The sequence below is a fragment of the Pistacia vera genome, unplaced genomic scaffold (assembly GCF_008641045.1).
Source record: "Pistacia vera cultivar Batoury unplaced genomic scaffold, PisVer_v2 Contig259, whole genome shotgun sequence".
Classification (NCBI taxonomy): domain Eukaryota; kingdom Viridiplantae; phylum Streptophyta; class Magnoliopsida; order Sapindales; family Anacardiaceae; genus Pistacia; species Pistacia vera.
The window spans coordinates 840971-854140 of NW_022196067.1; the positions used below are offsets into that span (position 1 = coordinate 840971).

Sequence of the window (13170 nt, forward strand, 5' to 3'; positions counted from 1 at the left end):
CCACAATGCTTACAAGTCACATTTTGCTCACTTGAAGAGGAGATTTTAACAAAATATTTTTTCCAATATTTTTGTTTAATAAAGAATTTAAAACCAAGTCCTCTTTTGTTTAAAACACCTCCTTCGACTCCAAGCATTTTATCTAAAATATCTTTTCCATTTTGAACTTCAAAATGATTTCACTCAAATTTTTGGCATTCTTCTTTAATGTCTCAATCTCATTTTCAATGGTTTTCTTCTCATTTTTAAATGCAATAAAATCAATTTCAAATTTCTGTTTTTCTTTTTCAAAAAGTGATAAAACCAATTTCAAATTTTTATTTTTCTTTTTCGAAAGTGGAGAAGTCATTTTGTTCAACTTTCTTTCCTTTAAGTTTAAAATTTTCTTTTATTAGAAAATCATTTTCTTTTCTCAAATCCTCAAATTTGTTTTTCAAGACTTAAAGCTTTCTTTTTAAGAGAGTTCTTAAAAATGTAAAGTTCTAGTTTCTTATTAACCTCCTCAAGGACATCATACAACTCTTCACATGTAGGATTATAATCTATCTCATCAGCATCATCAAATTCGAAAGAATAGTTAGAAGTTGTTACATTTTCTTCATTAATCACCATAAAACAAATGTTGGCCACTTTCATTCTCCTCTTGATCAGATTCACTTTCTTCATTATCATCCCATGTGACTTTCATGGTTTTCTTCTTGAATTTGTTACTCTTTAAGAAAGGGCAATCATACTTGACGTGCCCCAGCATTTAGCATTTGTAGTAAATATTACTTGGCCCTTCCTTAGTCTTTCTCCTCTAGGATCTTTCTTCTTGATGAAGTTGTCATTCCTCCTTGATTTTCTACTTCCAAGAACCTTTCCAATTTTCTTAGCTATGATGACAATTTCTTCATCTTCCTTGATTTTTCCTCATTTTCATTTTATTTTTTCTGTTTGATGGAGGACTTGAATGCACTTCTCCTTTTCTTCTTCTTCTTCTTCTCATCTTCATCAATCTCTCTTTGCTTCAAGGTAAGTTCATGGGTGAGGAGTGACCCCATAAGTTCTTCAAGCAGTAAGGTTCTTATATCCTTTGCCTCTTCAATAGCTGTCACCATTGGATCCCAAATGAAGACAAAATACTTAAGAATCTTCTTGACATTTTCTTGGTTAGAATACACTTTACCAAGATTTTTTTAATTCATTGACTATAGTGATATATCTGTCAAAAATTTCACTTACAGTTTCATTTTCATGCATCCTAAACAATTCATATGAATTAATGAGCATGCTAATTTTGGTCTCCTTAACTTGATAAATCCCCCCATTTGAGAGAATTAAAAGTTTCCAAATTTCTTTGGCGGAGGTGCATGGTTGCACCTTGTTGAAGTTGTGTTCATTGAGGGCACAATATTAGACATTCATTGCCCTAGCATTAATCGAAACTCTTTTATTGTCTTTAGGGGTCATCTCTTCCCTAGTCTTGGCACTTGTCTTCCCTCTACTTCTTTCATTGGCACAAAAGGTTCATCTTGCACCATATCCCAAAGTTCACAGTCACTTTGTACGAAAACTGACATATGATTCTTACAATGTGCATATACGTTGCCATCAAGAGTCACTTTGTAGGACCATTGGAAGAACATTAAAATATTGTGTATTTATGCACATTTCTCTTGATTCAAACCTAGGACTTCATCCTTGGAAACGAAGCATGAACTCAATTCCTTTTCAAGGATGAATTCCTACATTCAAATCAAGAGGGATGTGTGTGAATACACAACATTTTGACAGTAAGCCAAGTTGTTACAAATGGTATCAGAACAAGGTCTACTCGAAAGTGTAAGTTGCATCCAAAGGGGGGGATGAATTATGACATCTCAAATCGCTTGAGAAAGTTATTTAAAGACACGTTTTGGGTGGGCCAAGATGTCACAGAACTAATCAGAACTTGTGGTCGAAATCGGAGAAGAAAGATGACATCTGGTCAATTGCGCCTAATAGAATTTTTATCAAGCCTTAAGAAGAGATTTTTTGTGTTTTTGTTATTTTATATTTGTAATTGGACATTTTGCTATAATTTCTATTATTATTTAATTCCAAAAGACCACCAATAAGGGTACTTATTGAATTGCCTTATTATCAATTGGAGGATATTTTTTAAAAAAAAAAAAAAAAACTAAAGAAAAATGACACAAGTTTCATTTGCATCAATAAACGGACATCTTTATCAACCAAAAGACACTTTTTAGTAAAAAAAAAAGTTTGTTTATTGATAAAAAAGTGTTCATCATTGATAAAAATATCTGTTTATTGATACAAATGAAAGTTGAATCTTTTTCTTTTAGTTTTCTAAAACAGTGTCTTCCGTTTGATAATAACCCTATTGAACTTTAAGTTGCCATAAGAAAAGAAAATTAATTTTAGAACTTTTAAATGCGGTGTCTTAAGAAATCGGGCTTCTTTAATTAAGAAATGGGGGCGAATAAAACCACTCTTTTTGTAAATGGAGAAATGTGTGGAATGGAGAAATCAGTACTTGTCTGACTTTGGACTTTTCATGGAGGGTAACGACGTAACGTCCATAATTATGGGAATTGGTTTGAGCCATTTTTTACCCTAGTTTTTAGAGTAGATCCATTGGCACTCGGTTAATGGACTAAATAAACTCCACTTTTTAATAATTTTTATAATTACAAGTTTTCCTATATTAAATAATTAAAATTAACTTTAATTTCTTATTTTCACAAGTACTTTTGATACCTTACATTTATCTCGTAAACCCTAATTATTATATGCTTTTCCAATCATACTTAGAAGTAAAGAGATGGTTTAATGGAAAAAGAAGATTTGCAATAGGATATATCATGTTATAAAACAATATGAAAGTGTAAGTTTTTAATCACTTCTCAATTTTTTTTATTTTTTTATTTTTATTTCAAGTTATATCTTTATTTAGAAAAGGTAGAGATTTCATTTTAATAATTATTATAATAGAATTGTTTATGTAACAGCCCAGTCCATTGCCAAGATATTATGAATTTATGGGTGTCCCTCTTGTTTCAAAATTAGGACTTCATTAAGAGGGACGCACATAAATTCACAATATCTTGGTAATAGGTCGGGCTATTACAATTTATTAACTTCTATTGACATAATAATGTTAAGATTTTTTTTTTTTCTTTTATGTTTCTTATTATTGTATCTTATGCGAATATAGTATTACAAAATTTATTAATTATTTGTATACTTGCACTATGGTCTTTATTTTTTTTAATTAATTAATTTTTTATCTTTAAATGTTTTGAACCTTCAATTTGAAATGTCTAAGATTTTGTTTTAGGAATAAAGATAGTGGCAGGTATATGACATAGGTAAAAGAAATTAAATGTTTTTACTCTTTTAAAATTAAAAAAAATGAAAAAAATGAAATGAAGGACATTTATGTGATTTTATCAAAACATACATTTGAGATAACATTAAAGTTTTAAATGATTATAAAAATTTAGAGTTAAGGTTTATATAAAAAGTGAAGATTTAAGATGAAAATAAAGCATGTGTGTTTTAGTTACTATAGTGTCCTTTATAGTAATTGTAGTTAAAGTTAAATTTATCAAAAATGAAGAATAAAACAAAAAATGGGGTTATTGAGACAAAAGACTAAGGCTAAAAATCAGAATTTATACTATTAATCATAAATTAATATGTACTTGGCAACATGAAAAAAAAGTTCCATTCTTCAACGTAGTAATAACAAAATTATTTACAGAATAAATAAACAAAAATGTAAGCAAAATTGGTTGTGTTTCTCTGATGAGTATAGATTTACATATTCATTTGCTCTTCTTCTCCATTTGGCACCATAGATTTACATATTCATTTTCTCTTCTTCTCCATTTGGCACCAAGTGAATAGAGTTCGGTACATGGTCATTGCAGGCATAAACTACCCTGAAAATATCATACCTAATTTCAAGTTTAAAGCGATCAAGATATGGCAGTATTGTTTTTCTGTAGTCTGAATTAAGTATCCATGTATAACAATACTGCAGAGACTTCCAAACAATAAGACTTGACACTCTTGGAATGGTTTGGCATTTCAAGCAAACTCCTGAGATTGCTCCTTCCATCTTCAGGAATCTGTCTCTGAATAATGCTAAGTTTGCATAGGAGAGGTCGTTTATGTCTCCGGTACTCGGCGAAGTTATGTTCATGAATATTATGTCACCCGTACAGAATTTTGCAGCAGAGGATCCTTCTCTTGAGTCTCCAGCATATGTATCAAAGAAGCTATGTTCAATCAAGATAGCCATGCTTGATAAATTTGTTAACATTGATAGCTGCCAAAATTCATTCCAAAATTAATGTTACTCTTACACAACATCATGATTTAATGAAGAATATGATAAATTCAATATACATAGTGTTGGATTTTCATGAGTGCACTTAAAACAGGCCATGGGATGCAGTTACCAAGTAACTGCACAGATATCTGTATTGCGGTAATTAGCAGTTTGTAGGTAGTTTCCTAATTCTCTTAATATAACTTAATTGGTTTCGTTAACGAAACCAATTACAAGAGAAACAAACAAACACAGTTCCCTTTTCTTCTCTGTTCATTCATATTGAGAGAGAAATCTTTTGCTGTGATTAGTGTAAAATCTCGTTTTAGATTTTCACTGTGAGATTCAGAAGGGAAAAGGGTATTGTGAAACACTCCACTGTTATATGGTTCCGCAATTATATTGAATTATTTCCTACATATAGACATGATAGTGCAACTTACAATTGCTGAAGTTAAGATTTCTTTGTTTTCTCTCGATCTCTTTGTCCACGCTCCATACCATATGATCTACAGAGTAAATCAACTAAATAATTAATAACTGCTCACAGATCAGATTTCTTCTTCAATGAAGATATAAATTAATTTATGACAGTACTCTAAGAGTAGTTGACTTGAAATAAACCTTAATCAAAACTAGAAAACAAATATATATACATATAGATAGATAGATTGAAAGAAAGAACCATATTTCCATGGATGCTCCTGAAAATGGAAGTTTGGAGACAGCCAAGAGTTTGAGTGCAGATACAGAAATGTTTGAGTGCCTCAACAAGCTCTTCCACCACTACTACCGTTGGCCTGAATACAAAAAAGCTTATATCCAAGTTTCTGTTGTTGAAAGGAAGATAACATGCCATCTTAATTATTTTAATTTCTTTTACTTTGGCCCCTTTTTCCTTTTTATAAACTTGTTTCCGTGTCCGGAAATGAATCAACAAAAAGGTATCAGATACGTGAAACTTGGGAACAAGAAAAGTGGTTGTGGAGTTCAGTTGCCTGGTCGTCTTTGGATACTGACTGTTGACATTGGAAAATAGACATGTTATTGGTCTTGCATTTTGACTTTTTCTATATAAAAACTTGTTAGTATCCTACGATACCCGATACGTATCATATGATACGATTCGATATAGGTTGTTAACGATATGTATCAGAGAATGTATCCTAAATCTTTCAATACATTGATATGTATGCTACGATACGATACGTATCTTTAAAAATATCGATATAAATTGATACGATTTTATTAATTTGGGCCAAAGGTCCAAAAAAAAAAAATCGGGTCGAAACCGGGTCACCCAACTCGATTCACTAAAACCTGTCCAAATTTACCCATTTTGCATGGAGAAAGCGAAGAGGAATATGTATTACCCATTTTACATGATAATAACAATATAAGTGGAGATATAGATATTGACATTAATCTTGGAATTTTGTGATTAATTTTGATTATGTAATACCGTAATTTAAAGCCAATAATACCACAAATTTTTTTAATTAATCTTGGGGATAATATTAATTTTTAGAAAATTTTGATTATTTTATTAATTTTTTTAAAAAGGCGTATCTTACAATACTATACGATACGCGATGCACAATTCAAAAAATTAGGTTTTCGATACACAATACGATACATGATTTGATAACCATGCATAAAAATACTACTACTTATAAATTAATTTCTGAAACATAATCTATAATTTTTAAAAGGCTTAAAAGGGAATTTCTGATGATTTTCGTATGTGGGTTTAAGAAAAAAATTTAGTTTTTTTTATATATATATAAAATATGTTTTTCAAGTCTTCTTAGAAGGCCTAGAAGGATGAATAATTTAGTTGCGTGACTCATGGTATGGGTAATTGTCTTCAAAATGAAATATGAATATGACCAGGTCAAATTTGTCTATTACCAAATCAAATGAACAACTTTAATGGAGTATGAAGTTTTACACTTAACATATTACGTTTCAATTCTCTTTTAATTTTAGTTTACTTAAAATTCGATATGAAAGAGAACATATGAAGTCTGAATTTCTAGAAAGGTAGCACTTCTCTTCTTGGATTCAAATAACTTAAACATTACGGTATTAATTTAATCTAAATTAATGGGAGATTAAGTAAAGTCATTATGAGTTTGTTGTGTACAAATTATCAAGGATTTTTCCTCAGATTTACTGAAACTAAAACTATATATATATATATATGATTTCCAGGTCATTCAAATTTCAGAGTAACGTTCAGGAACAAGGCGATTCAACATTTATACCAAACCAGTCACTGAACTAGGCAGACAAACAAAACAATATCTATAAGACATAACATTTCATAATTTAATCTCTTTCATCCTAACATTTTCAATAGAAAAAAAATTGTCTATTAATAATAATGATAATTTTTTATGTTTCTCTATAAAGTTGATAGTCGATATAACCTAAAATAATTGAATGCTGACATTAAAAATGACTAAAAAATTTTATGCTTCACTTCTTCCCATCAAATGGGGTGAAAAAAGTATACTTCTAGCCTTTACTTCATATTGACCTGCTCACACAAAAATGGGAAAAAAAAAATTCAGTCAGATTTCTTAGACAGACTAAAGAATTAATGCTTATATATTTCCTTCAGAGCCATATTGATTATACAAAACTGTGATACTCATAACTATCAACTAAATTTGCATGTTATGATTCACTTGGCTTTTTTTTTTTTTTTTTTTTTTAATTTAATCTAAGAATGCTTTGCGATCTAGCTAATCATTTAACTCTAGTCGATCTATCTAAGAACCATGAGTATGCTTATTAAGTGTCTAAAATGCAATTCTTGATATGCATAAACCATACCACACCAAGAGGGATGGTCGATAAATTCATCAGGAAAGTGATTTTATCTTCAGAGATAGAACAATAATATAAAAATGGCATTCTNATAATATGTTTTTCAAGTCTTCTTAGAAGGTCTAGAAGGATGAATAATTTAGTTGCGTGACTTATGGTATTGGTAATTGTCTTCAAAATGAAATATGAATATGACCAGGTCAAATTTGTCTATTACCAAATCAAATGAACAACTTTATTGGAATATGAAGTTTTACACTTAACATATTACGTTTCAATTCTCTTTTAATTTTAGTTTACTTAAAATCCGATATGAACGAGAACATATGAAGTCTGAATTTCTAGAAAGGTAGCACTTCTCTTCTTGGATTCAAATAACTTAAACATTACGGTATTAATTTAATCTAAATTAATGGGAGATTAAGTAAAGTCATTATGAGTTTGTTGTGTACAAATTATCAAGGATTTTTCCTCAGATTTACTGAAACTAAAACTATATATATATATATATGATTTCCAGGTCATTCAAATTTCAGAGTAACGTTCAGGAACAAGGCGATTCAACATTTATACCAAACCAGTCACTGAACTAGGCAGACAAACAAAACAATATCTATAAGACATAACATTTCATAATTTAATCTCTTTCATCCTAACATTTTCAATAGAAAAAAAATTGTCTATTAATAATAATGATAATTTTTTATGTTTCTCTATAAAGTTGATAGTCGATATAACCTAAAATAATTGAATGCTGACATTAAAAATGACTAAAAAATTTTATGCTTCACTTCTTCCCATCAAATGGGGTGAAAAAAGTATACTTCTAGCCTTTACTTCATATTGACCTGCTCACACAAAAATGGGAAAAAAAAAATTCAGTCAGATTTCTTAGACAGACTAAAGAATTAATGCTTATATATTTCCTTCAGAGCCATATTGATTATACAAAACTGTGATACTCATAACTATCAACTAAATTTGCATGTTATGATTCACTTGGCTTTTTTTTTTAATTTGATCTAAGAATGCTTTGCGATCTAGCTAATCATTTAACTCTAGTCGATCTATCTAAGAACCATGGGTATGCTTATTAAGTGCCTAAAATGCAATTCTTGATATGCATAAACCATACCACACCAAGAGGGATGGTCAATAAATTCATCAGGAAAGTGATTTTATCTTCAGAGATAGAACAATAATATAAAAATGGCATTCTCTTCCCAATTTATAAACTAGATCTAAGTTTTAAGTAATTTTCTAACCTCATCATAGATCTATGGGGATTCTCAAACCATCATGTGCAAGCTGCACCGGGATTCCTTCCCTGAATATGAGCAAAGAGAAAACATATAACATCAGAATCTTTTACAAGATCTTTCCACAGATATGGCCAGAGATTACAGCACAAAATCTTAAAAAGAAACAGTAAAATCTTAAAAAGAAACAGTGGACATCTACCTTTTGGACCATTCTACAAGAAAATCATTGTCCTTGTGGTGATCAAATTCGTGAGTCATTCCAACTAACAGAGCCCGCTTAGGACATAACCTTTTCACAGCTTCAAGAGTCTGCCCAAATACTAGTCAATGTCATAAGCAACATTCAACAATCGATGAGCTAACATGAGTAAGAATTTCAGCATTAAGTAAACAAACCTGTGGAAAGCAGAAGTGAGTATTATGGGATCCAGTCTGGAAAGAGAGAAAAGATGGAAACAAAATAGGAAAATTATTAGTTTGTTGAAATTGCAATAACGAGAATTAGCAAAAAGCATTTATGGAAGAGGCATGCTAGGTATACTTACCTTTTCACTCCCCCCACCCAACTTATTGATACTTATATAAAGACAAAGGAAAAGTAATTACCAACTTGCTACAAAATTGGTCTCTTGTACATGTGTCAAAAGAAAAGTGAGGAAGGGGATGTTTCTAGCATCTCTTATCATGGAAAGACAAATATATCATGCTAATGTCAGCATGTGTTCTAAAATGGTAAGAAACTTAAAATGACAAATTGATATTAATTTTATCATTTAAAGGAGTTAAAGGAATTTATTAAAACAATTATCTGTCAGACGTAAATGATAAATGTTAACTTACAATTTTAAGTTTCTTAACAGGTGCTCCTGGGATACTCATTAACACAACCTAATTATATATACCATAATGGTTAAAAAACAGACACAAGGTGTTTGCAAAAATAACAAAACATCTGTGCTACATTATTATGAAAACCCTTGGAACTACCATGATGGATGGTCAACTAAAAATGAATAAATAAACAAAAGATTTAAGGTTCCCAGGCTCCAATTATTTAAGAAGGAAAATTATACCCAAGCAAGTAGTATTTACAGAATCAATTAAATATTATCACAAGCAAAGATGAAGAACAACTGGTGATTTTTTGTCCAAAAGGGGCAAAATGCTAACCTCCACAAGAATCAAAATTCTCATAAATAAAACAATGAACCAAAAATATCCTTAGAAGGTAGTCAAAACAGCACCAGAAGAGTTCTAAACTTATTGACTGACCTTATACAATGTATCCAAGATAAGAAGATCCAATTGCCCAGCACCAGATTTCGAAATTACTGCAAAACCATACTTTTCTTATTGAACGATAAAACAGAAAAAGCTTCTCATTAAAATTTATTCTATTCCATAAAATGTGTCACAAATTAGATTTCCAGCATTTTCAGATATGTGATGCAATCCTTTAAATCTTAGAAGGTACCAAAAATCTTAAAAAAAAAAAAAAAAAAAAAATAACCTCACGTCTACTGTATTAAGACTGCAACAACTCCTTTAAAAGACAAGGTGGATCTCATACCCAAAGATGCAAATAAAAAAAATGCATCAGCCACAACAACAAACCATAAAAACAACAATGCTGATTATAAGAGAAATGACATTTAATTTAAGATCTATCTGCCATAATAAAACATTTACAAGTAAAATAAATTTATTGATGGTTTTTTTTCAAATTATTTCCTAAGAACTTTGATCTAACATGATTAATAGGGTTAAGAAAAAATGAATAGAATAAAGTCCAGAATTTAGGTGAAGAAAGAAATTCAGGAACTTCAAAAAGTTAGAAAGGAAAAAGGAAATTCAACTTCAAGGCAATTCGGAATTTATTACACTTATACTAATTTTTCATATGCAAACAATATGTGGAGTCTTCATAAGAGTTTGATATGAGCATGGAAACAGAATGGATGTAACTGTCTATTGAACTTAAATATATAAAACCAAAACCTGCAAAGCATACAATTGGACCCTGAATGCAGACAGAATCATAGTTTTCAATAAACAAGACTGTCTTGGACTTTTTGTAATTTATATGCACAGAATAAATGGGTGTAGAAGAACATTGAGAAAGGCATGGGCAATTTGTAAAGTTATTAAGGGGAGAACCATTTTAAAGTATTTATTTAGGGGACTAAAATTATGTATAACCTCTTTTAACACACCAAGAACTTAAGTGGCTCCATTACTCTGTCCATTGCCACTGCCACAAGCATGAGACTAACAATCTACATAAACAACTCAATCAATATGTATCAGCACACAAGCAAAAGGAACTAAATCAACACTCACCATACTCTGTGCTTGAAGGAAAGCGTGAAATATCAGATATATATGCAACTGTACATTTTTCACCAAAGAGAAAGCCCAAGGAGACATAATCTTCCCCATGCATCACCTATATTCCGAACATAAACAATGAGAGAAAAGACATGAATGAATCGAGGGGGATAAATATCATAAACAACAGGAACTTAGAGCACATAACTGGAAGGGGAAAAAATTTTAGGCCAGAAGCAACAAAAGGCTTGTCACATTGTTCCTCAATTATCTTCCAGTCAACTTGTGCCACCCGTCTAATTTCTTGGCCTTCTTTCAGTTTCTTCCGAACCAAATATGGAAATTTCACTGAAACACTGTTTCCAAGGTCAAACAAACTCAAATAATAAGTACTTACAAGTAATGATAACATTTAAAGCAAACATCAGCTCAAAATGCTAAATACAGATTGCATGAGCATATCTTAACATTTTCCCGAGCTGACAAATACAAAATATAAGTTCCAGTAACAAAGTGCGAGTCTTTGCTACAGTACTAGGCCTGGCAACATTACTGGGCTGATGTTCAAGAAACAGATATCTATGTCTTGGTTACAAGTCAATATTTTTGGAACAAAAAAACTTTTTTCAGTTACTAATATATGTAAATATTGTATTTAATACGGTTAACCAAAACATGGTTATATGATACCAAAACATTACAACTTGTAACCAATATTTCAGTACAGGACACTACTACCGCATTGATATCGTAGTATGACCCATAAAGTAAATGCAAGATGTCATTGTCCTCTGGCATACAACTATTATGCTCATACTATTAATAAATAAGTCAAGTACCCTGAAATGTTTTTGATCTTAGACGACAGAATTAAGATAAAGTTCACAAGCAAGTATAAATATATACAATTAAATAAAAGCAACTAAGAGAATTTAGTCTTTTGACATGTGAATTGATGAGACCAATTTGGTTACTTATAATTGAAAGAGGTTTGAAAATATTCCGGCTGAACCAAACATAATAAGTGCCTCCAAAAATAACTCGGAAGAACAGAAGCCTAAAACAAGATTGTAGCAGGGCAAGGTAAAACTGAAGTCTGCACAAATAATCATCAGAAATATGATAATTATAGTGCATACCTTCATAACAGACAGACTTGTATCACAAAATCTAGAAAAAGAAAAGAGCTGAAAACAGAACAAGCACCTCTCCATTGCAAACTGAGTTAAATAAACAGGTGTCGGGTCAATATCATTCGTGGCGCTATATGGTTGCACAGCACGAATATCATCCAGACCAAGAACTGCATCAGCATGTTCATGAGTCAAAATAATCTGCATTCCACAATAAAGAAAACTGAGAAATGAACATCAATGTAATATGATGATCAGACAAACAAATAACACAAATTATTTTAGTGCTCAAAATTCCTCATATAAATTTAAATGGATCGTTAATGAAGTTAATTAAGCATAAAAAGTGTTCAGTAGGAAAAAAAAAAGAAAAAAAAGAAAAAAAAAACTAACAGAATCGACTCGAGGAATTTTATGGAAGGTAAACCAGCGAAGAACTTGCTCCCTGAAGGTCTTGCCAACATCAATTAAAATGTAGCTGTGTTTATCATCACTCTGACTCTCACAGTAATCAATTAGAAGAGAAGTGTTACACCTGAATCAACATCCAAATTTCAATTTCAAATTCAATTCAGTTCAATCCATGGAAATAAACAAAGAATGATCTGAAAAATTAAAGGTAAAGATAGACCTGTAATTAGGATTAAGGTGAGGCGGGAGAGACAGCGCTGGGTAGCAGACGTTGCAAGGAGGATCTGAAGGCCGAATAAGGCACAATGTGTTTGGGAGGGCGCTGGAGCAGCCCGTACCTAGAAATATCAGAGACGATCCAGTTGATACAACGCCGTTATCAGTTTCATTCTGCATCACTGTCTCCATTCACAGCCAGAGAGAGAAATAGAATGACCAAGAGTAGAAATTAGTATTTATAGTTATGGAAAACTCTAACATTCATGAAGGCCACCGAGGAATGAACGGGATTCACGCATTTCTTTCTTCCTTTTTAGCGATCCAATTAAGAATCTATTGTAGTGACTACATTCGGTGTAGCTGGACTCTCTCGATAAATCGGGCCACCAAAAACTTTAGCATCTCCAACCATCTTAATTTTTAAAAGCATATTTCGCATAAATAAAGAGAGTTTCTTAATTAATTTTAAATATAAAAAACATAATTTTTATTTAAATCTAATAAATTTTTTAAATTTAATAAAAATATTTTTTATTTTTAAGAAATAGATTTAATGGGAAAGAGAATTAATAAATAAAATACAAAAGAACTTGTAATTTATTAATTAAAATTAAGATAAAGAGTGAAATTTGACTCTTTAAATATAAGGAGTCAAACT

At 30.8% G+C, this 13170-nt stretch overlaps 2 protein-coding genes across 2 annotated transcripts; both read right to left on the bottom strand.

Moving 5' to 3' along the window:
• Window positions 1-3697: 3697 nt before the first annotated feature.
• On the bottom strand, window positions 3698-5372 carry LOC116132682. Its single transcript, XM_031418352.1, has 3 exons — window positions 5010-5372; window positions 4768-4833; window positions 3698-4321 (listed from the first exon to the last, which is right to left on the bottom strand). The coding sequence occupies exons 1-3, from the start codon at window positions 5181-5183 to the stop codon at window positions 3851-3853; spliced, it is 711 nt and encodes a 236-aa protein (XP_031274212.1). The 5' UTR covers window positions 5184-5372; the 3' UTR covers window positions 3698-3850.
• Window positions 5373-7715: 2343 nt separating this feature from the next.
• On the bottom strand, window positions 7716-12910 carry LOC116132666 (putative hydrolase C777.06c). Its single transcript, XM_031418334.1, has 10 exons — window positions 12514-12910; window positions 12276-12417; window positions 11956-12083; window positions 10958-11105; window positions 10762-10867; window positions 9694-9752; window positions 8818-8853; window positions 8621-8730; window positions 8425-8486; window positions 7716-8007 (listed from the first exon to the last, which is right to left on the bottom strand). The coding sequence occupies exons 1-9, from the start codon at window positions 12699-12701 to the stop codon at window positions 8429-8431; spliced, it is 975 nt and encodes a 324-aa protein (XP_031274194.1). The 5' UTR covers window positions 12702-12910; the 3' UTR covers window positions 7716-8007; window positions 8425-8428.
• Window positions 12911-13170: the final 260 nt, after the last annotated feature.